Source organism: Hesperophylax consimilis, chromosome 17, assembly GCF_061612785.1.
Source record: "Hesperophylax consimilis isolate HC1 chromosome 17, BYU_Hcon_1.0, whole genome shotgun sequence".
Classification (NCBI taxonomy): Eukaryota; Metazoa; Arthropoda; class Insecta; order Trichoptera; family Limnephilidae; genus Hesperophylax; species Hesperophylax consimilis.
The window spans coordinates 23,583,376-23,608,786 of NC_142852.1; the positions used below are offsets into that span (position 1 = coordinate 23,583,376).

The 25,411-nt window shown below is 33.9% G+C and overlaps 1 protein-coding gene and 1 long non-coding RNA gene across 2 annotated transcripts; both read right to left on the reverse strand.

Annotated features, from left to right (window-relative positions):
- Window positions 1-2,951: 2,951 nt before the first annotated feature.
- On the reverse strand, window positions 2,952-5,661 carry LOC149416284 (uncharacterized). The gene is made up of 4 exons (XM_089641939.1): window positions 5,495-5,661; window positions 4,579-4,783; window positions 4,066-4,218; window positions 2,952-2,977 (listed from the first exon to the last, which is right to left on the reverse strand). Exons 2-4 carry the CDS (start codon window positions 4,730-4,732, stop codon window positions 2,952-2,954), a joined length of 333 nt encoding a protein of 110 aa, XP_089498065.1. The 5' UTR covers window positions 4,733-4,783; window positions 5,495-5,661.
- A 3,369-nt stretch (window positions 5,662-9,030) lies between these two features.
- Window positions 9,031-10,381, reverse strand: LOC149416285 (uncharacterized). The gene is made up of 3 exons (XR_016303527.1): window positions 10,306-10,381; window positions 9,807-9,986; window positions 9,031-9,659 (listed from the first exon to the last, which is right to left on the reverse strand). It is a non-coding gene; the product is annotated as an uncharacterized LOC149416285 (long non-coding RNA).
- Window positions 10,382-25,411: the final 15,030 nt, after the last annotated feature.

A 25,411-nucleotide genomic window follows, 5' to 3' on the forward strand; every position in this document is an offset into this window, starting at 1 on the left:
ATTTTTACAAATAAAACATCACTCAAGTTTCGTTCTTTGACAATAAATGATTTCTTGTCACATACTTAAGTTGTTTCAATACTATCTATATCTCACCTACCTCACACTATGGTATTTGTTGTTCTCAACTTATATTAACTGTTACAATAGCATAATTGGCATTAATGATCATTATTACTTTGTAACAATAGCGCACCAACGCGTCTTTATTAATTTTAGCCACATTATTCTATTACAATGGCGCCCAACGCGGGGCTCAAAACCACGATCCTGAGATTAAGAGTCACATGCTCTACCGCTTGAGATATCCGGACATAAGAATGAGTGTTTATACAAATATCTCTTTTGATAACACAAAAAACTGCAGTCGGAACACGAAAAAGGTTTTTTTCCACTGTGAGTCAGCATGTGCTTCGTCAAATTTCCTTTTAGAGTACATGAGTAGTTACACTTCAAACATGAAAAAGGTTAATCTCCAGTGTGAGTCAGCATGTGGCCCGTCAGATGACCTTTTTGAGTAAATGATTTGTTGCACAAAGAACATGAAAAAGCTTACTCTCCAGTGCGAGTTAGCATGTGGCTGGTCAGATGACATTTTTGAGTAAATGATTTGTTGCACAAAGAACATGCATAAGGTTTTTCTTTAGTGTGAGTCAACATGTGGCTCATTAGAGCGCCCTTCCAATGAGATGAATAGTTGCACTCAGAACATGAAAAAGGTTTTTCTCCAGTGTGAGTCAGCATGTGACTGGTCAGACTGTTCTTTTGAGTAAATGAATTGTGGCACAAAGAACATGAAAAAGGTTTTTCTCCAGTGTGAGTCAGCATGTGGCCCGTCAGATGACCTTTTTGAGTAAATGATTTGTTGCACAAAGAACATGCATAAGGTTTTTCTTTAGTGTGAGTCAACATGTGGCTCATCAGAACGCCCTTCCGATGAGATGAATAGTTGCACTCAGAACATGAAAAAGGTTTTTCTCCAGTGTGAGTCAGCATGTGACTGGTCAGACTGCTCTTTTGAGTAAATGAATTGTGGCACGAAGAACATGAAAAAGGTTTTTCTCCAGTGTGAGTCAGCATGTGGCCCGTCAGATGACCTTTTTGAGTAAATGATTTGTTGCACAAAGAACATGCATAAGGTTTTTCTTTAGTGTGAGTCAACATGTGGCTCATCAGAGCGCCCTTCCAATGAGATGAATAGTTGCACTCAGAACATGAAAAAGGTTTTTCTCCAGTGTGAGTCAGCACGTGGCTCGTCAGATGACTCTTTTGAGTAAATGATTTGTTGCACAAAGAACATGAAAAAGGTTTTTTCCAGTGTGAGTCAGCATATGGCTCGTCAGATAACCTTTTTGAGTAAATGTTTTGTTGCACAAAGAACATGAAAAAGGTTTCTCTCCAGTGTGAGTCAGCATGTGGCTCGTCAGATGACCTTTTCGAATAAATGATTTGTTGCACAAAGAACATGAAAAAGGTTTATCTCCAGTGTGAGTCAGAATGTGACTGGTCAGACTGCTCTTTTGAGTAAATGAATTGTTGCACAAAGAACATGAAAAAGGTTTTTTTATAGTGTGAGTCAACATATGGCTCATAAGATCGCTCTTCCGATAAGATGAATAGTTGCACTCGGAACATGAAAATGGTTTTTCTCCAGTATGAGTGCGAAAAAGGGGTTCAAAATTTGACATAGGATGGCTGGAGTTTTCCCCAGGATGCGTCTTAAGATCTGGCGACAAATCTGAAAAAGAAAACGGACAAAAAGGATTAAGTGTAACTTATTATCTCCATTTACATTAGTTAATTCATAAAAAAGTAGAAAAACAGTAGAGCAGATATATTTAAATCTTATAAACATCTTTTTTACCTGGTGTCTGGGTAATTCTTTCAAAGACTTCTAAGCATTCCTTTTTAACACCCGGTAGGTCTTTGTTAAATTCCATGTAAGGAAATCCCCCTTCATCTTCTGCTCAGAGTCGAAGTTCTGCCTTGATGGCAAAAGTCTCCATAATAATGCTACCTAGATTAACAAAGAAACGATACATACGTTGGACATTGATATAAATGAAAGGTATTATTTTAATAAAAATAACTGGAAATTAAAACATGTTTTTTCGATTGAAGATTTAAATGATTAACAACGTAGAAGCGTGAATTTGTAAAGAGACTTTAAGGTAAATTAAGGAAATGGGAATGACTCCAGATGTCTGCTTTCCATGCATTCCCATATTTATCCTTCAAGAACGGAAAACCACTTGCTCATGAGCACCTCCATTTGTAGTTGGCTAGTTAAAAGTCGATAGAATGATGTTTTCTTCCAACAATATATATTTATTATAAATGCATTATAATACAAAAAAAAATTTCATGATCCAAACAAGATGAGGTGAAAACTTAAGAAACCGGGGAACCTTTTGGAAGAAAAGTTTCATTCTACACTGAATTTAATCACCTTTCAGACAAAACATAACATCTCCTTATTCCCTAACATAGCGGTATAGTATGTACACAAATAATTAGTCTGATCTATTTACTAATAATTACTCAAATTATTAGTAAATAGATCTTATAAGTCTCTAACTTCTCCATTCTCTTCTCGCAACCCAAACTAGTTTTTTATCATTTTTCTTTTTCATATCATAGTAATGTAAAGATTCTGTTAAAACTGTAAAATTCACCCGCCATAACACAGGGCCATCCCTAGCATGGAGGGTGAAATATCACAAAACCATATGTACCCTCTAAGTCTTGTATTACTTAAATAAATAATTTATATGATATGATATGAATGTATACATTTGATATAATCTGTTTAAGTTAAAAGCACCCAATGACAAACTACTTTAAAGTAGTTTATAGGGACTTTTTGATTTTTGTATATTATTTTGATATTTAATAAAAAAAAAAATTTAAAAAAAATGGCGACTTCTGAATTCGAGCCGTAAGGCTCTCGATTAGTAATCCGGTGGTCGGGGTTCAACTAAAAAGTATTCGATTAGTTTGTGTTATTACACAATTTTTTCCTTCAAAATAGTATACAACCTTCTTGCGCCACGTTGCAGTGGATGTTGAGTGGAAGATACTCTGAGTATCGTCCAGGAGTAAAGACACAAGTCACAATTTAAATGTTGATTAATATGGCTTTGGCCGTGTTTGGTGACAAGAGGTGAATAGCCAGGTAAATCTCACTTTTGACTTCCCTAATTTGAAGATACTCTAAGTATCGCCCGGGTTTAAACATATAAAATACCGATAGAATATAACTATAAATAGGTAAAAAATATTTATAGATATATTCTTATGAAAATAATTTTCCAATGAAACGTGGATGAAATAGCTTTGGCCATGTTTATTCAACTTCCACATCTTTATCTCCTTCCCCTTCCCTTTACCATCAGCCTCACAACATACTCCAATTGCCCCAAGATGGTACGGAGCAGTTTTGACTTTGATGCGGTATTTACAAAAAAACAACTCAGCAAGTTTAAAGTGTGGTGTAGTTTGGCAAATTCCGGCAATGTCATATTTTATGGCAAATACCAAATATGTGTAAATACGGCAAGAGAGGACGTCGTACAGAAGCATATGTCTTGCCTGCATCACAATTCAAACATGAATCAATGTTTCGTAAGTTTCTAATGACAAAACTATATTTATTTTTCCACAATATCCGTGAGGTAGTTTAGCATCAAAAACTTTTTTTTCTCAAATTACAGTCCTCCATGAAATTTAATTTATTTTCTGTCTTGGGAATGAGTTTATTAAATTTGGTAAAATAATTTCATTTTCTTTTTTTTTCATACAAATCTTCTTCAAATTAACTTAACTATTGCAGATAGCAAATAGTTATATTTAACATTATTTTTAGGTACTGTTGAATCATTTCTGGAAGTAATTTTCTGACGTTTGTTCTAGTTTAGGGGACATAATGGCTTTAGTGGAACTTTTCTGAAAATACTTCCCGTATGAGATACTATTCACATGCGAAAATTCAGCATTTGCCTAATTTCCAGTTTGGGCCGTTTTTTTTTATAGATTCACTAAACTATTAAGAAAAAAAGATTTTACCTGCTGTCTGGTTGATTCTTTCAAAACGTTTAAGGCATTCCTTTTTAATATTCTGCAGGTCTATGTCAATTTCCGTATAAGGAAATCCCCCTCTATTTTCTTCTCGGGGTCGAAGATCCGCCTTGCTGGTAACAGACTCCACATTAAAGCAACCTGAAAAAATTAAATCTAGTTAATTAATTATCGATGAACAAAAAATGTTAAACAGAAAATGAAAATGAACTTTGAAATTTGTTAAATTGTTCAAATTCTGTGACACAAACCATCCAAAGAGACTAGGTTAATTTAAGAAATAGTAATGCTCCCAAATGTCAGCTTCAGTGATTTGAGTAACTTAAGTGCGGAGTTTTGTTCGGGAGTCAAAGGAGTGATAAGGTAAATATCAAATATACTTTTACGCAACAAGAGAGGAAGAAGTGAACACGCAATTGCCCTGTTTGAACGACATTTCATAAAGGACGTGGATTCCGAACATCCGAGTTTAACATTTTTTACATATGCATTGCAACTAACTGGCTCTCTGCGTACTTTCCACATATTGCAAACATGTCTTCTTTACATCTGGGAGGTCGACATCTATATCCTTATTTGAAATTTCATCTCCACCTCCTTCCTGGGGTCCTAGTTCCGTCTTGATCGTAACAGTCTCTGGATTTAGTAGATCCATGGCACTGCTGTTGTGGCGTTGGGTAATTGGTTAAAGCCCAAAAAAACATACCTGAAACAATACATAGTTGTAATGTAACGGAACTTTATGAATAAGTTTTGAACATTTGTTTTCGCTTGGAATAATCTGTCAAACCAATGAGGTCGTATAGTCGTCAAAATACCTAATTCGAAATGAGGATATAATTGCGACTGTATCTTAGACTGAAGTTAAGAAGTTTGAAAACGGTTAAAAAAATTTTCTTCGATTGTCAGATAACTAGATAACTCAATAACTAAAGATAAAACCGTATTGTCGTTCTGGCTTTAACAAATATCGGTAATCTGCGATTATTTTTAGCCAATGCCCTTCGAATACTAGACTAAAAATAGAAAGTTTGACGTCTTGACGTTTTAGTTTAAACGTTCCTTACAAAACACACAAATAGATTACTTAAGTTAGGTGTACCGATTGGGTAAAGTAAAGCTAGGTCGCGTTAGATACAGCGCAATTATGTATTTAAGTATGCCATGGCACTAATTTCAAAACCGTGGTCGCTCAGTTTGATTGGTAATAACGACTGCTTTCAAATAGCGATGAATATTTGGTATTAGCACTAACGAAAATCTATCACAAGTATAAGATGATAAAATTAACAACGTGGGTTAAACAGAGTATGGAAAAAGGATAAACGAAAGCATGTGTTGTCAAAATACTTTAGTTAAGTTATTCATAGACACTAATGAAGTCAAAGTCAATTATAATAATTATCAGGAAACTGACCTTCTAGGTTAATGATGATTTCATTGCAATTGCGTCTTGTATAATATTATTAGGCAATTGGAAGGGACCCACTCTTTCAAAACGACTGTATGAGGAAACTGATTTATTAACCTCAGCCGCACACGTCAGGACTAAGAGATTCTTTGTCCCGATAACTGTGCGGCTTCAGCGACATTGAGAAAAATTAGAAAGATATTTCATATATAATTTATTTAATAGCTGTCAGAGAAGTTACAATAGTGATGGGCGGGATCGAAACATATACAAGATCGAAATATTTTAATCAAAACAAAATTATCAAATGATTATTCGATATAATTGCTCGCAGTTCAGCAGGAGAGTGGGGGCAGACAAGGGCAGCGGTTTTGTCTCGATGGAGGAGTGGGTTGCGGCACATAGACAATTATTATACTTTTTCCTCTTCTATAGAAGCTGTCGCTTGTGTCTAAAAAAGTTGTGAGTATCAAGATGAAGAATATTTAACATCATTTTTATACTTGAAAATTAACTAAATTTGAAGAATTATTCAAATTCTCCGAAACAACCCGGACTTAGGGCGAGTTGTTTCGGAAAAAATCACGTGTGAGAAAGTCATCACAACGTCAATCCACTCAATTTTCCATAAATTGGGTTGTTTCATCGTCCGTCAAGAGAAAATTCAACGAAATATTCATAAAATGTGATCAGCCGAAATCGGCCGGTTAACGCGATCCGCCATTTTGAAAAAGATTGACGCATGCGCGAACGTCACAATTGCGGTCTGACATATCGTATGTGCCAATTACTGGTGATAACGACCCTCACTATTTTGGCAAATAACGCAAAAAAAACCCAACGATTAAAATTTATGAAGTTAAAGGTTTTGTAGGAAGAAGTTTAGATACCTTTTCTACATAAAATATTGTCGAAATTCGTTTTTATATCGTTGGTTTCCGTGATTTAAAATTACGAAAAAACTGGTAAAAATATTGAAAAACTACAAGTTTGTTTCTTTTGTCGACCAATATATCACAAATTATGACCAACATAGTAGCCAGGTGGCCTGGAGATACCCATCTTTTTAATAGTAGCAGCATCAAAGTAAGGTTGGAATGCGGTGAGTTTGGAGATGAAGTGATTGTTGGAGATGGTGGTTATGGAATAAAGCCATATTTACTAACACCCTTAAGGAATTCCGTTTCTCGAGAACAAAATTTATATAAAGTCAGATCAGGACCAGAAATGTTGTTGAAAGAACTTTTGGAGCTGTTAAAAGATGGCTTCCAGTCCTTTCTTCATAAATTAAAATGCAGGTAGGTACAAGGGATCATTGTAACAAAATCAACCACCTGTATTCATAGACCCCTTGGACGAGGTTAACGATGTACTGGTGCAAGCACCAATCTTTAACAGGGGAGATGACCACGTTCGTCAAACCCTCATTAACTCATATTTTGCCAGATTGATGGACTAATAAATAGTAAAATACTACCCAGCACAAAAAGCCCTATCTTACCTCCTTCTGTACCATTAAGCCTGTCGTCCCACGTGTCGGTAAGGAATCCACATAAGCCGAGTGCTGTAAAACCCTGCATTGCAAGAGAGGTTCCACAGTAGACCGCCTTATAAACTGTTTTCTTACTTTACTTCTCTGTGCAGAACTCGGTTTATATTGATTCTTTACCAACCCATGGGGCAACACTTTCTGTAACGTCTTCCGCCTGGAGACTCGAACACATGTGTACAATCTCTTGGTACATGAGCGAAGATAATAAAAGTCTTGAATTTCAAAACAATAAAGTCTTTATTCAAAAATAGCTGTACCCCGCCACGTGTTGCTGTGGCTCAGTCTGTTTTACCTGTAACAGGTGTCATCTAAATAATGTAGGTATATAAAAACACACGCATATTTGAATGCAACATTGTGTCTAAATTTCAAAGCAATCAATGAAGAACTTTCAGAGATTTTCAACAAACGACCATTTACATATATTCAGAGATAGATAGTTAACATGTACAAAATAATTAATGTAATGATAAATCTTCTATTTATTTTATACTTTAATGTTTATAAACTTAGTAAATTACTTTGTTTATTAATAGAGAATACATACCTACTATTAGAAATGTTTTGAACAACTATCTCACATATACATATATTATGTAATATGCATTGGATCGTTATTGAATGTGAATAGCTTAAGTGTAACTGCATAGGTACTCCTACAAAATTTCATAAAATAAATAGAGTACCAAGATGTAGTATATTCTTTTATTTGTATTTTACATAAGTGAGGAACAAAATAATATAACAAATTAAATTAAAAGAGAAAATAAGTAAGGCACCTACCTACACTGTAGAAATTGAAAAAAAATGAATAAATCGGAAGGTTGCGGGTTCAATTTCCATCAGCGGCATTTATTTTTTCTCAGAGTTTATTTATTTTTAAATATGTATGGGTGTTTCAGACTAATATTTATTGATTATAATAATTTGTTAATATAAATTCAGTAAAAAATAATAAAATAAAGGTTTAAAATAATATTTATGGTATTTTCCAATTATGTTCTAAATCCTGTATTAACAATTAGTTAATGTTAATTAAGTATTAATCTTAAGTGTACCGTACCATACCGTCTACAGTACCATACTTATCTACCAGGTAACTATGGTACTGTATATTATCTCCATATATAGTTAGTAATAACATAGATCATTCTAGAAATGTATTACATAGTAAATCACATCAAGGTCGCTGTAGCGACTTGATTAGCGATTGTGATTATTTATTTTTTATTAATGCCCTGAAAGAAGTAAAATTATACCAGAATACTCTCTCGGAAGAAAGAATAATTTACAGCAAAAATACATATTTATATAAATGGGAAAGAAACATTTAAGAACATAATATAATGGACTAGTTAATTGTGTGCGAATGCATTCATTCATCTTGTTCTAACAATAATTGACAATAATTGAAAAACATTAGAAAGAACACAAAAGATTATACGGCCCATAAAGTAAAGGTCACACAGCATTAAAAATATGCATAATATAAAAACCTGGACATGCCGTGCATAATATTGCATAAAATGCATTTTTTTAAATTTACAGTTTTAAAAGGAAAGAAAAGAAAAATGCGGTCTTACTGGAGTACCCCGTCGTAAGTACACAATGTACATTTGTTAGTATTATCATGTAATATAATGTAGGTGATTGTGAAGCCAGAAAATACTTCATAAGAATTGTGTACATAAAAAAGAGAAAAATTATTAAAATTAATATCAGTACATTAAAGAATTCACCCAGTAGATAGTGAACAGAGGGGAATAAACTGCTTTCATCTCAGTTTAATTTTAGCATGACTCCGATATTACTCGTTCTTGTCTCAATAATCCAATTTTTTTTTAAACCGGAAATCGGTATGTATAATAGGGGGCGCTTCTGTCAAAAGGGTTGGATTTGGATGCTTCAACAACATGAGAATACATTAACTAATCTGATTATTATCTTAAATAAAGCAACGATAGTGAAATACAAATATTTTGTACTAAAATCTACTAATAGTTTGTTTGAAAACTTGTATTAAGTCAGTCAACAAATTCGTTTACATTTAAAGGAGATGAAATTGCTCTTAGGATTGAGGTTTCTGGGGCGCTGCTATCAAAACGGTTGGATTTGGATGCATTAACAACATAAGAATACATTAATTAATCAGATTAATTTCTTAAATAAAGCAACGATAATGTAAAATAATTGCTTTACACTACACTCTACTAACATCTTATATAAAATCATTCGACAAATTCGCTTACATTTAAAAGGAGAGGAAATAGGTTTTTAGATCGTTGGTTCTGGGGCGCTGCTGTCAAAGGGGTAGGAGTTGGAAGCTTAAAAAAATGTGAAAATGCATTAATTAACCAGATTATCTTAAATGAAGAACTAATATAAAACTAGGAAACATTGTAGTAGTGGTTAGTAAACTGCAGTCAACACCATAATAAACCTCAGCTGTGGCGCTAACCAAACTCCCACCTTCTTCCACCACCAGCTAGCTCCTGCAGCACCAAAGTGCTGATGTCATCGTCAAACACGCTAGGGAGTCCGTCAATCGAAGTAGCCACTATGCTCCGCATAAAATTTGTGTCCACCGCTAGTCCTCTCCTGAATTTCTCTGCTACCGTCCTTGAAGCATTATTAAAAGTCAATTAATAAACATATATACCTGCATGAATTAAACAAAGCATCAGGGCAACGAATTACTAAATATAACAGTTCATTTAACAGCATTATGGCGTTAAGATTAATACCAATTAAGAAATATATTCCAACCTGCCTTGCCCGACGCTTCATATTTTCAAACCGAGCTCGGAGCTGTTTGACAGAATCCATCGCCATTGAAATCGGATATAAGAGTAAGCCATGTCGCCTCTCGTTGTTTGAAGATGACTGCGTCGGTCTTTTTATTGGTGAGAATATGGCTATACTTCCTCACCAACATTGCATTGTTTCCTGAAAACACATTTCATATTTATAAATAACAAGATCGTACAAGGAATTGCTGATCTCCTGTAATTGCTGAAACCTGTCTCATTGCACAGAAACACCGGGTAATATTACAAGCGATAATTATATAGAGGTATCGCAAATGTTTTCATTATGATCGTTTATGTTGTTTAGAAGACGAAACTCTACATAATATTATCAAGCTTTACTTTGGGATTTAGGAAAACAAAATGCCTCACGTACCTATACGGTTACAAACATGTGTATTATTTATTCATAAAGTTCATATTTATTATGGAAAAAGGGTATAATTTACAATACTTACAGTAAGTTTGGATCCATTTTAAGTTTTCAACATTTGAGACAATAAACAATCACAAAATACAGGCAGTCCAACAACGCGACGGCGCGGCGGGAAAAAGTTTTGACAGATTGATAAAAATACGAGGTGTTGCCAGCGTAAAAATAATTCCTGTCTCGCAAAAAAAATATTCTCTGCAATAATTGCCCGATTCGGCGGGGAACACTGGAACGGATTATTCAAATATAACGGAAGCTTTTTCGGAGTTGAAACAACCCAATTTGTATTTGAATAAAATCGACGTGAAGATTTTTTTACATTTGAATAGAACTCGGGAATCTGAATAATTGTTCAGCTTTTCCGAAACAACTCGCCCTTAGTGTTTGTAATTATGAATATTAAAATTTATAATTAATTGCAAAGATACTTTCATCATTTTAGATTATATGCTATTAGTGATATATTGGTAGTTTCTGTCTCGGAAATAAATGACTTGGGTTTGACATGAAACTCAATTTTATAAAGCATACAGAAATTATATCCAACAAAGCTTTGAAAATGTTGAGCTTTATATTAAGATTATCTAATGATTTTCACAATATCTGCACTATCAAAACATTGTATATAACACTAGTTTGGAGTCATATAGAGTATAATTCCACAGTTTAGTCTCCAAGTTATGAAGTCCATTCACGTACCATTGAAAGATTCCAAAATAAATTATTATCATATCTAAATTTTAGAAAAGCAAATCCCAGAGAATGCCAAGATAACGGCTACCTTCTTAATTGATTACATTTATTAAAATTATCCCAACGAAGAATTATTTGCGATTATGTGTTTGTTTATTAATTCGCCATTTGAATACCCCTGAGTTTGCTTCACATAATTTCATTCCATGTTCCTTTCGGAACAGTTACAAGACAGTACCAACTATATTATTGTAGCAATTCTTTTACAACTTTGCAGTATTACGCGCCTATGAGACGAATCAAAAATTTGGGAAACATAAACTCCCATGTTGTAAATATATTTAGCTCAACAATATTCCGATATAAGTTCGCTTCAATACATTTCAAGACTTCAAATTGAACTGTTTCATTTGGTGAAATGTAAACCATTATAAATAAAAAAATAACATAGCATTTACATAGCGCAGTTTACTGTAATTTCACTTCAAGTACGCACTTAGACCAGCAGAGATAAGACCTTGGAGGTGAAAACTTTAGTTGACCGATTAATTGTATCTAATTATCAAATGATGTTTATTTAATTTACTTAAGTATTAAATTTCTCGGTTATATTAATTGTATTAAGTCTGTAAAAGTCCTACGGCCGTTTAATAAATAAATAAGTTCGCTTGACATGTTAAGTTTCTTGCATTACTTCACTGTCCTAGTGCTTGTATGTTCAACAGGCTATTTAGCTAAATTTACAGGAAAAGTTTATTTTTTGTTTTTACAGGCAAATTCTCACAAATTCTCGATTTTTGTCAATTCGTTTTATACATAGGTGTAACAGAAAATGTTTAAATATCATGTTTCGAAGATTGAAGCTATAATATGCCCATATTATGACTTTAAAGGTGGACTTTGACCATCGCTTTAAAATTATGAATGATTATTTTGGATATTGAACATATGGTCTGGAGTTTGAACGATTCGGCTCCCATAAGTTTTAGGCATTTTTTGTTCAATCAGCCAATTAGTGGTAAATTGTAAATACAGCGTGATTTTCAGATTTCAAACACTTAACTTTTATTTTAGTTAGTAAATGACTTAAACTTTAAAATATACAAACAGCTTCCTTGGGGTGATTTTTTATAAAAACTGCTCTATATAAATCATCCAAATATTATGTAAGTTTGATAAAAATGCACAAGTACAAAGGTACCTACCGCTAATATACTACTATCAGATGGCGGTGCATGCGTGATGTGAAACATTCCTACATCGTACGTAGTACGGCTTCCGTGGTCTAGGGGTACTCTTGACTAGAAATCCGGAGGTCGTGGGTTCAAACCCCGGCGTGCGTAAATAAATTTTAATTGATAAATTTATAATATTTCACAAAATAATTAATTATAAATAGAGCAGTTGAGACTGTGTGCGGTATTCCATCAAAAAAATTCCGAGTGATGCGTAAAACTATTCAAGTTCAATTTTCAGTTGAAAATGTCACTTAAAAACCAAAAAATATGTGTTTTTCGAGCTTCATTAATGCGCAAAAAGCTAATGAACATATTATTGGCATTCATAACTCAGTTTTGCAAAAAAAGGTCTATTGAACATACAAGAACTAGGACAGCGACTTGTCGAAATAAACGTTTCTATAAATCCATATGTCGTATAAGGAACATGGCATCTTCGCGAAAAAGTGACTGTAGTGGATGACATTATATTCATGTTTGTTGATTCCTTCCAAAGCGATTCCTTCTTTGATAAAAAAAATAAAATTGTGAAAAATCGAATAATGCAATATTTTTTCGAAAAGATTAACAGGCATTTTTTTTCCTCTTTGTATCATATAAGTAAATTTGGAAGGTTTGAAAATACACTTATATTTTATTAAATGACCCAAACAATGAACCTATTCACCTATTTTGTGTATGTACTTCGAGCCCAATCAACTTAAATAGTCATTTCCAAAAGCAGTTAAGTGGAAACAATTTTGTTTGACTTACAAAATATTGTTTATATCATAACGAAACTTATTGCCGTGTGAAAAAGTTTTGATTATATTTGCATTCTTACATTTTGAGTGCAATAATGTTGTCTACTCCCTTATTTAATCATAAACATATTGTTTTAAAGTTAATGGCCTTGAGAATCCTCAATCATCGTCTATGGTAAGCCCATAGATCCGTTATATCTGTGGTTAAGTGAAACACAATTTTTATAAATTATAGAATTAAGAGGATATCAATCTAGTAAATAAAATATCTATGATCACAGATCTTCGAAAGCAGGGGCGTATAACTCCTGTCTGACCTTGTAACCCTGATGGGAGGAGTTATTCCCAACCCAAATTCTTATAGACAAAGCTGTTGTGGCTGAAAGCTCAGAGCAAAAATTGTAGATCGATCTCTCGCTCTCTACCATAGCGACTTATGTAACAGAAAGAGAAGCTAAGCATGGGTTATGCTCCAGTTGCGCCCGCACAGGGTCGGCATTGCCTCTAATTCTTTTTTTTATTACTTGACATAATAAATATCTTTCAACACGTTGAAGATGTATTCTTTGAATTTTTGTGCAAGGTCAAATTAAATCCTTTTAAGTTGTTGCAGTAAGACAAAAATTCTAGGTTCGATTCCTAGTTGACCGTTTTTTTTTTTTTTTTTATAGTGAATACTAGGGTGGAACACTTTTGTATGAAAATTTTTTTTTTTTCGAAATTCGAATTGGAATACCAGGGAAAAGTTGCTTTATGTAATTCTAAATAACAGTTCTCAATTTGGAACTTCTAGCTCGACATCTTGAGGTCCCGCCAGAGACTTGAAATTTTATTTTTTAAGTTTTTATAGACGTTTTGTATTAAACACCCTTTAAACAAAATAATAAGTAAATATAATATGTTATGCATGAAATTATAAAATAAAAGTATATTTTAATTAATCAAAACATTTATTTCAAAATTAAACACAGATTAAGAAAGTTATGTTGGTATGAATAAAATCATTTTTTATAGCAAAAAACCATTTTTAGGTTCAAACTTTGGCATGAGTTTTCGAGAGGCTAATTTAGATTTTATGAATCCCTCTCGTCTTATCTTGTCGAATGCACTTAGAACTGCTTCTGTCACAACTTTTACAAATCTTTCCACAGCCTGGGTATGGCAAGTCAGTCTCATAAACTTCAACAATGTATCTTCTCCATTTTCAATAAGATCTTGTAACTGACCATCGGAAATATTCATCAGTATTGAGGGTTAGTATATATTTTGTTGCCAGTCAATCATGTCTATGTAAGAACATGCATTTAACTTCACTTTTGGCACCTCAAAAATGCGCGAAACAGATTTTGTATTAACTTGACGAGCCTTTAAAATGCGTCTTGCAGCGAGTTCTCTAATGTGCTTACATGAATCTGTTATAATACTCAACAACAAGTTTTCTGGATGAGCGAAGTAACTGTTACAAATTATAACAGGGTCCACTATCACTAACAACTCGTTGAACAAATATCTAGTGCTGTTAATGAGCTTCCATAAATGATTTGAACCATCTTTGCAGGATGAATGTGTTTTGATAGTAAACCAGACAGGAGCGTATGATTATATGACAAACGTTGCTAAAGTCACAAGATTTTGCTGTTGATTTTCTGTAGAAATATACAAATGCAGTATGCGATTAGCTCTTGTCTACCAGCGGGCATGGGGTAGTTTACCTGGGCTTCTCTTTAATAAATCCAGGAGACCAGGATCCATTTATGACAGCAGTAGTAATTTCTTGTAAATATTTCTGGTCTGTACTGAGATCTGTGGATATTTGTGGAGGTAGTTCACCTTCTATCTTCTCAAAGTTAGCCAACGGCAGCGTCTCGCATATCTCTAATGCTTTACCAATTTGACCTGCAAATGATTTAGGTCCTGCAGTAGGGCCATCCAAATAGGTAAACAAATGCCTCAATGGTAACTCATTGGAGTGTAAGAGACAAATTATCCATTGCAATGGTCGAGGTTGTCTGTTTTCCCTGTATTTGTGTTTTTTCCATCACAGCCAACAGCCATTAAACCATCTAGTGATATCTTTTCAGTCGTTTAAAATCTGTGGATAGCTCTTTCAATATTTCTTGCACTGCCCGATGTTGGAACCCCATACCCAACATAAACAGTACCTGGTTCTTTTATAATCGAAATATGTTCCTCTTGTACAATCACTTTAAGCCTCTTCGATCTTTTTAAAACAGTTTTAGCCGTCTTATCTTTCCTTCCATCGAAATATAATGAAGGAATTTCTGTTACTCTTTCTTCGGTTAAAATTTGCTCGCGTCTCATTCTGCCTTATTGTTCTTAGTTTCATCCTATCTATTATGCCTCATTTCTTGTTTGAGAGTACGTTATCTTCTATTCAGCAATTTTTTACTATGGATAAGATCAGTTCTTCCTAAAGCCATTAGTCAGTTAGTGCGTTGGTCTTCTTAAAACATTTGTTCCTCTTTTGGAACTTTTTTTCTCTCAAACAAGTACAGCTTACAAATTCTTGACATTTACTTGCAGCTATGTCAAAAATCTTTCTACTCTGTACTCTGAACTCTTCTAACTTTCCTTCCTTAAGTTTCTTCAAAGACTTTATCAAATTATAACACTTCAAGTGATAACTTTTTAGTAACTGTAAGATTATTTTGTGTGTGACAATTGGAATCGAAGATTTTATCCACAATTCTTCAATTTTCGTTCAAACTACTACGGCAATTTCCAAATACGTAGGTTCTTTTGTTGTGTTATTCCTTACTTATAAGTCTTGTCTAACCCATTCGTAGAATTTCATCACATTTTCATACGTAGGTAGGATATTCTCTTTCAACTCTGCACTTACACCAAATATCAGACATTTTAAATTTTGTCTTCTAGAAATCAGTTTAATTCACTTAAAAAACGTTTATCAATAAGTACTCGTGAATATAATTGACGCGCGACCTTTCACCTGAGACAATTATCGACAGTAGTTTAAACAAAACACTGCATTTCGTAGATTGTCAGCTGCCGCCCCCCGCTTCGTTCCGCACTTTGCACCTCTGTTACAGCGCCAAAGTATATTAAAATAAAGAAATATTTGATTGCAATAGCTAGTTAACTATATTTGAATATGTTTTTGAATAAAATAAACCTATTTTAATAAATTCTGTACTATTTTCTAGGCCGCGCAAATATCCCCTAAACTGTCGTTTTTGTAAATGTTCGATGTCTTGGCGGGGGCTCTTACCGTTGTCTGATATTTTTTATATTTTTAATTGAGGTAATTGATGGCAATTGGCAACTTAATACAACTATTCCAAATCAGAATTAGAAAAAAAAAATTTCGTTCCGCCCTAGTGAATACCTCACAAGAGTCCCAACTGCTCCCGTCTGGAGCCAGTGAGACTATGGCATCCCCAATTGGGGGATGTTGTGAGGCTGAAGGTAAGTAGGGAAGGGAAGAGGAAGGTGGGGAAGTACCTGGCTATTCAGATCTAGTCACTAAACACGGCTTAAGCCATTTGGAGCAACGTTTCAATTCTGAATGGTGGTCTCACACCAGGGCGATACTGGTAGTATCTTCCACTCTGGAACGTGCCGCGAATATACTATATATTATTTTAATTAATTTATTGTGAAATAACACAAATTAATCAAATAAAATTTATTTGCGCACGCCGGGATCGAACCCGCGACCTTCGGGATGGCAGTCCAATGCGTTACCACTGGACTATGCCGGCCGTCGAACTTACTTTTTATTTTTCTGTGTCTTGTTATGTTTCATGTTTTGTTTAGAAATATTAGTATTATCTTCTACTTCAATGATAAATCAATGCTTAATACATCGGTTGTACTGACCCTGTTTTGTATTACTGTCCATTGTATTTTAGAAACTAAAAAATATTTTGATGTGTTCATAGCTGTGGGTTTTTTTGATTTTCCTTTTCCTTTATTTGAATATTTTTATCTTTATTTATTTAAAATATATTTTTGGGGGCTAGTGAATGAACGATGTTCGCTGGGTGTAGTTTTATTGTCTATGGTTGCTCTTTTTTTTAAATGGTCTTGATATATGAATGGTTCACTTATGATCTACAAAATATTTACTATTCTGGACCGTACGACCGTTTCATTTGTGATCGTCTGTGGTTAAGATGTTGACAAAATGGAGCATATAGTGTCAGTTTTTTCCTTGCGACATAAACTGGAACTAATATAATTTAGCATTTAATATTCAACAGTAGATGGTGATAAATTCAGAAGATTTATTTTTTAATGCGTCTTCGATCAATTATAATCCTTGGATTACCGACTAGAAATATCAAATTGGAAATGTAGTTATGTATTTACTTTCATAAAATATAAAGAAATTCTAGCTGAAGTGTACCTGGTGTTGCTGGGAGTTAGCCTTAGGAGATAGACATGTACCGTTTCGGACTTTTCTGCTGGCCTTTTTAAGATATACAATTCCGTAGTACATTATTTTGATGTATCTCATAAAGTTTAGCCAGCGTTGGCAATGTTATATGCGCCAGAATGTAATTTTTTACGATTAAATAACAAAAAATCGACTTTTATCAACCTTCTATTAATATTATATCCAAGTATCATATTTATATTTATATTTTTTTAAATATTTTTTTTTTTACTCTGCAATAAAGTCCGCGTTAGATGCCCTCTAAAATATTTACAGATTGATTTTTTTTGCTATTGAAAAAATTAAACTTTCTTAGCTTGACTGAGAAACCGATTGGCTCTACTAAAGTCCATCAAAAGGCAAAACGCAAAAAGCCAAACAGCGCCCTCTTCGCATTGCAACACAATACGCCCGCTTTTTTACAAATGTTCACATGAACCAAATCAAAATTGGATTGGGGTTATTTCGATGTCAATAAGCCGTGTCTAGTCCTATTTAGTCAATAGTGTGAACACATAATGTTTTAATTCGCTTGTGATTAGATAGAACCTTGTTGTCGTGTGGAAAAGTTTTGATGTTTTATGCAATCCAACATTTAAAAATATGTATTGAACTAATGAATGAACGACGGAATTGGCTTAGTGCAAGAATATTGACTTTGGTGGCACTTTTTGAAACATGCTGTTTTAAAACATTAGGACATAATGTTTTAAATGAAATGGCCTTGAGTTTCCTCAATCATCGTCTATGGTAAACACGTAGGTCCGTTATATCTGTGGTTAAGTGGAAAACAACTTTTTTTCATTAAAAAATCCCGACGAAATCGATTTAGTGAATAAAATATCTATGTAAATATTGAAGACAATATTAGTGATTTCTAAACGAAAATCTGAAACAGAAAAATCAGAAAAGGAAACGGTCACATCTGGGACTCGATTCCAGGACCCTTGTCTTTCCGGGACAGTGCTCTACCAACTGCGCTAATGGGACCCTATTCCAATCGGTCACTTTTAACTGTATCATACTTCGAATAAGAACTACTAACATAGTCTTCATTGTTTCAGATTTTCGTTTAGAAATCACTAATATTGTCTTCAATATTTAAATATTATAATTTGAGGTTTTACTCAATAAAAGTTATTCCGAAAAATAAATATTCATTCTAGACTTGCAGAAAAGTCAACAGATGTCGCACATTAAAATAAAAAATAAGATAGGTTTATCTAAAAGACGCTGTCTGGATTGCATTTAGTTCGGGTTGAATCTTGCGATCATACATAAAGATAGTTGCCAATAAAAATGTGCGGTGAAAAAATGAAGACTATGTTAGTAGTTCTTATTCGAAGTATGATACAGTTAAAAGTGACCGAGGAGAATAGGGTCCCATTAGCGCAGTTGGTAGAGCACTGTCCCGGAAAGACAAGGGTCCTGGGTTCGAGTCCCAGATGTGACCGTTTCCTTTTCTGATTTTTCTGTTTCAGATTTTCGTTTAGAAATCACTAATATTGTCTTCAATATTTAAATATTATAATTTGAGGTTTTACTCAAAAAAAGTTATTCCGAAAAATAAATAAAATATCTATGATCCCAGATCTCCGGAAGCGTTGACATTAATCCATAGTCATATCGCGTATTGAATAAATCAGTTGTCGTGTACGGAAGAAAAATAACATTGCCACATTCAGTATTTGTAAGTACGTCGCATAATAATATAAGTGGGTTACGATTTTTAAATTGCATTGATTACAGTACACACATTATAAAAATATGGATTTCCGATTATCTGTAAAATGCGGAATTTTGGATCAAATATAAGGTAATACCGGATATTATCTTTGGACATAGATATTGTATGAATTGAGTTATCTGCGATTTATGATGATTTTCTCGACCGTTTGCAAATGTCGAGGTAATGCCACAATAATATCTTTATTCCCAATTATAAGCTATGTATAAGAATTCAATTTTTTGACAAAATGTTCCAAGCGAAAACAAATATTCAAAGCTCATACGAATAAGTGTTCCGCAACAATTTTGTTATGTTTCAGGTATATTTGTTTGAGGTTGAACAAATCACCAATCGCTACCACAAAGCAATGCTATGGATCTACTTAATCCAGAAACTATTTCCATCAAGACGGAACCAGGGCCCCAGGAGGAAGGCGGAGGTGAAATGCCGTATATGGATATGGATTTCGACCTCCAAGATGTGAAGAAAGAATGTTTGCAACATGCGGAAAGTACTCGTACAGCCAGTTAGTTTTATTTATTTATTTATCCTTTTTTGGTTTATAAGATAATCTCAGTGTTAACCAGACAGAAGGTCCAAATTAAAAAAAATTACAAAGTAATAAAAAGGTATTTACAAAATACCAACCGTCCAATTACGGTGTATAACAATTTGTCATTTGAAACGATCCGCATAAGGGTAAATAGATGTTCCTTGATAATTAATACCTCCCCAAATAAGAATATTAAATCTGTAAGAATGGTAGGATGTTGAACTCGGATGTTCGGAATTCATGTCCGTTTTTAAATGTCGTGGAAACAGGACACATGCATATATATTATATCTTCTCTTGCCGTGCCTAAGTATATTTGGTTGTTACCATAAAAAGCCTCTTCCTAAAGCTACCATATTTATTTATATATTTACGCCTAAAAAGGCTTTTACATAAAAGTGATACATTATGCAGTGTACATAGGATGTATTTTACAGGAGATACTGAGAGTAAATAGATGTTATCCACTGTAAAGTTGGTACAAAATACACAATTGTAAAATTGTGATTACAAGTATAATGAGAAAATAAAAAGTTTATTAAAAATATATATATATGAAACAATATTAGCAAAACGTAAGAGTAACATAAAGTAAAAAAGAAATTACAACAACACTTGATATAAGACAAAGCATTAAAACTTGTTTACCAACGCTACTCTAATTTGTAGGATTCGATAAAGTGGTGGTATAAATTATGCTTGATTCTATAAATGGAGTCAATAAATAAATCAATAGCACCCCCATAATTGTTGCCCAGATCATCCTGTTGGTCAGTGAGTTTTTCTGATAGTTGGTCGTGTATGTATTGCAGAAGAATGTCATATTTTGTCTTGTATGCCTAGTCGGCACATGGAATTTGATAGTGGCAACGATGGCAGCACTATCATTTAAGTTGTGAATGACTCTGTTGAACACAACCAGGTCTGAAATAATTCTCCTGTCAGACAGTGTTATTAGATGCAATCGATTCATTAAACTGACATAGTTAATGTAATCAATAGGAATTCTGAGCTTAAAATTTACGAACTTAAGAAATTTGTACTGAACTCTTTCTATATTACTGGAGTGAACTTTATATAAAGGGGACCAAATAGGTGAATTATAATCCAATTGACTTCTGACTAGTGAAATATAGAGGGTTCTAATACAATCTATGGACTTACAATCAGTTAAAGTTCTGCAAAGGAAGCCAAGCATCTTTAAAGCCTTATTAGTTATATAGTTGATGTGTGCAGTGAATGACAAGTTTTCATCGAATATTACACCCAAGTCACGAATTTGTTACACTGGTATTAATTTAATATAATTTAATGTATATTCATGTAAGATATTATAACGAGTTTTGAAAAATGTTACCGAACTTTTTAATTTAATTTAATTGCTTAAAAGTAGTTCTGAAATACATCAATAATGCGGATTGAAGAAAACATCAATCCATAGACTAAAAACAACAAATCAAAGTGCTCCCCGTACTAAAAGTGCTCGAGAGCTGGGTTTTTCGTTTAAGGATCTGTCCCTGAAGCGAAAATCTTAGGACATTCTTAAATCTTATGTTAACTTTCAAGTCTCTTATCCAAATTTCCGTTATGTTTTTTTTTCTTCGCATATGTTAAATCAATGGAATATTTTAGTTTACAGTTATTTAATAAAAAAATGTTTTTTTTTTAATTTTTATTTTATTAATAAAATATTAAAATAAATTTAACATGTAGATATTTTAAGCCTGTTTGCAAAAAAATAATATTTTTTTTAAGAAACTTCACAACTTAACTAAGAAATTTTTTCTCGTGTTTGAATTGGGTAGGATTTTATTTTATATCATTGTTCAGCGTACATATTTTCGTTTTATTTTTCAAGGTAGCATTAAAATGGAGACTGTTACTATCAAGGCGGAACTTGGACCCCAAACAGAAGATGAAGGGGGTGTTCCTTATATGGAAATTAACATTAATCAATCGGATGTCAAAAAGGAATGCTTACAACGCTTCGAAAAAATTAACCAGACAACAGGTAAAACCGGTTTTCCGTGTATGATTTAACTATTAGTATTCTTTTTTTTTTAAGATTTAATGTTATCTTATTATAAATTTAACTTATCTATAGTAACCGCGGAAATTTAACTTTTAAGGCCTTACATGAAACACTTTGCATACACCATTTTTAATTAATAATAATCTAATGATTGTTTCATAGACAATGGATTCTTGGTAAAAAAAATGACAATTAACCTAAAATAAGAATTTTGTTTTTTTCTTTATCCGTATAATTTTTCAAATTTTTCTACAGATCTGAAGTCGCATCCTGTGGAAAAGGGATTTTCTTGTGCCCATTGTCACAACTCCTACCGTGGTATGTCAAATTTTGAACGTCACATTTGCACTCATACTGGAGAAAAACCATTTTCACCTTCCAAGTGCAACTATTCATTTTCTCAAAAAAGCAGTCTGACAAACCATATCCTGAATCATACTGAAGAAAAACCTTTTAGGTGTTCTGAGTGCAACTATTCAAGTTCTCGAAGGGTCGATTTGAAGGGCCACATGCTGACTCATTCTGGAGAAAAACCTTTTTCATGTTCTGAGTGCAACTATTCATTTTCAAGAAGGGGCCATCTGAAGAGACACATGCTGACTCACACTGGAGAAAAACCTTTTTCATGTTCCGACTGCAACTATTCATGTTCTCGAAAGGGCCAGCTGACGAGCCACATGCTTCTTCACAGTGGAGAAAAACCTTTCTCTTGCTCCGGCTGCAACTATTCATGTTCTCGAAGGGGCGATCTGAAGAGACACATGCTAACTCACACTGGAGAAAAACCTTTTTCATGTTCCGACTGCAACTATTCATGTTCTCGAAAGGACCAGCTGACGAGCCATATGAACACTCACATTGGTTAAAATTGTTTTTTCAATTTCACACTGCTAGAAAACATTATTGCGAAAGCGAGATTGGAAGAGACATATGCTGACTCACAGTGAAGAAAAACCTTTTTTGTGTTTAGAGAACTTGTTCTCTAAAGGGAAATTTGAAGTCCACATGGGGTCTCACAGTCCAGTAAAACTTTTTACGTGTTGAGATTGAGTGATTCACAGTGGAGATTAACCGTTTGTATGTTCTCGAAAGGTTCATCTTACGAACTGCATGCAAATTCACAGTAGTGAAAAACTTTTTTTATCTCCCGAGTGCAAATATTCATGAGTACCTTCTGACCACTCACAGGCTGATTCATAGTGAAGAAATACCCTTTTCATGCTCCGACTGCAACTATTCTGGTTTTCGAAAAGGAGATATGAAGAACCACTTGCTGACTCACAGTACAGTAAAACTTTTTTCATGTTGAGATAGAGTGATTCACAGTGGAGATTAACCGTTTGTTCTCGAAAGGTCCATCTTACGAGCTGCATGCAAATTCACAGTAGTGAAAAACTTTTTTCATCTTTCGAGTGCAAATATTCATGTTTTTCTTAGTACCTTCTGACCACTCACATGCTGATGCATAGTGAAGAAATAACTTTTTCATGCTCCGACTGCAACTATTCTGGTTTTCGAAAAGGAGATATGAAGAACCACTTGCTGACTTGCAGTGGAGAAAAACCTTTTTCAAGTCATTTTCTCGAAAGCAGCATCCCACTTACAATACGCTGACTTAATATCATTGAAACAAAATATTTGACGTTTTCTAAAAATCCAGAAAAAATCGGACGGATGACTTAACTCCCAAATTATATGAATTCCAATCGATCAATCGTACGAGAAACGTTTTCAAGTTTTATCATGCCTCTGTTCTACTATAACACTTTAAAAACATCGAATATCTTGGAATTGGAGCCAATGAAAGTCTAGGGACCAATGAATAGGGACCTGCCTTGATCACTCACACAGAGCCCAAAAAGATGTTAATGCTTAAGACAATTCTAAAAGTTCTGGTGAGAATTCCTACAGACGAAATATTTTAAGTTTTCAATCCACAAAAGCTTTATTTTAATATATCTGAATATCCCCCTGCATCATAAATACTAAACCAGGGAAAACATCAAAACTTCCTGGTAATTACTTATTTCAATACATCTTTTGGATAGAGAAATATTAGATTTCATGGTGCGAAACTATATAATCCCCTAACAAATCAATAATCAAGTATACCAACTAAAATCAAACATGGCTGAGAGAACTAAGTGATAATCATTAACTCATTAGAATAACTTGAAACTTAATGAATACAATGTAAAGACATTAAGATAATATTTTCAAAAACTACAACATAACGCCTCAAAACAGTAAAACATAGTGAGGAGGTTTGTGGAAATCGCGATATATTCTTATACATTAAATACTATGTTTTATTTTTATTTTTTAGAAATGCACAGATTATTATGAAACGATTGATAAGGCGTATTAAATTTTAGTTGATAAAAGTACCTATTATGTATCTTCATTCAATGGCTTAGTAATTTCACCTGGAAAACTATATGAGTAAAATTAAATTAAAAGGAGGAAAGTGTGTGGATAGATGAGTATAATTTTTTGATACTGGGTTTATGTGCTCACCATTTCTAATTCATTGTTAATAAAAATTGAATGAAAAATTAAGTTAAATTGCTTATAAAATAATAAAATCACGTTAAAAAAAATAGTATTAATTTTTCGTATTGTATGTTGTTATCGCGCGAGTGATTCAAAATTCAAAAAACATTTATTGCACAAACATACACAGAGCACAAAGGGTATAGATTATAGGTTACATCCTATTTATTCCAGCTATCCCAAAAAATACACATTATATTACAATACCGAACAATTACACGTTAACATATAAATGTAAATAATAAATTTAAAACAATAAAAACAGAGGTATATTGATATGTTCCTAGGTATCTACGTGACTTGAATTCACAGAACGACCAAATTGAAGACGTGCGCCCGCATATGTTCTCCGTAACTTTACACGCAGATGGAGGCGGCAGTTCGTATTATTAGACTTAAATATTAAGTTGTATTGATTGGCCGGCAACCGCCATAAAAAAATAGAAAGCCAACCTAGAGATACACCTATTAGTCCGCAGATTAAGCTCTAGACCCTCATATAGTCATAAATCTGAAATGGGAAAAAAGCCAGCAACCCAAGGCAATAAAAACCTTCGCCCAAGGCGCTAGGCTATATTGCAATTATTTGAAGATCGTAAAAATGTAATTTTAAAATATTTAACAATAATTATAAATCTACACATGAGTAATTGTAAACCTAGGTTAAGAATTTAATTTGCAACCAGATATCAATTAAGTGTATGTATGCATTATGTTAATATACCTAATATATATTTTTTGAACCTTGTTAATCGGAAGACCAGATTCAGCCAGCTAGCGCCATCTAGCGGTGAGAATGGCGATGCAAGCGCCATGGACCCGAACAACGAACCGAAGTGGTATAAAGCGGAACCACTATAGTTTCAGCACCCCACGACAGGCGTGCGAATGTCGCCGGATCGCGCAGCTGAAGACAGATTTTTCAGCAACGAACAGTTACCATCTCGCCTCCGCCGTGGAGCCTCCTGCCCTCCCCGTTGGAGTGGTCGCCGAGGCTCTTCCCGTAACCCCGTGAACTTCCGTCCAGGAAGCCAGAGTGGTCGCCAGACTTCCGTCCAGTAAACTGCCCTCGCAGGAGTTACCATCTCGCCTCCGCCGAGGCTCTTCCCGTAACCCCGTGAACTTCCGTCCAGGAAGCCAGAGGGGTCGCCAGACTTCCACCCAGGAAGC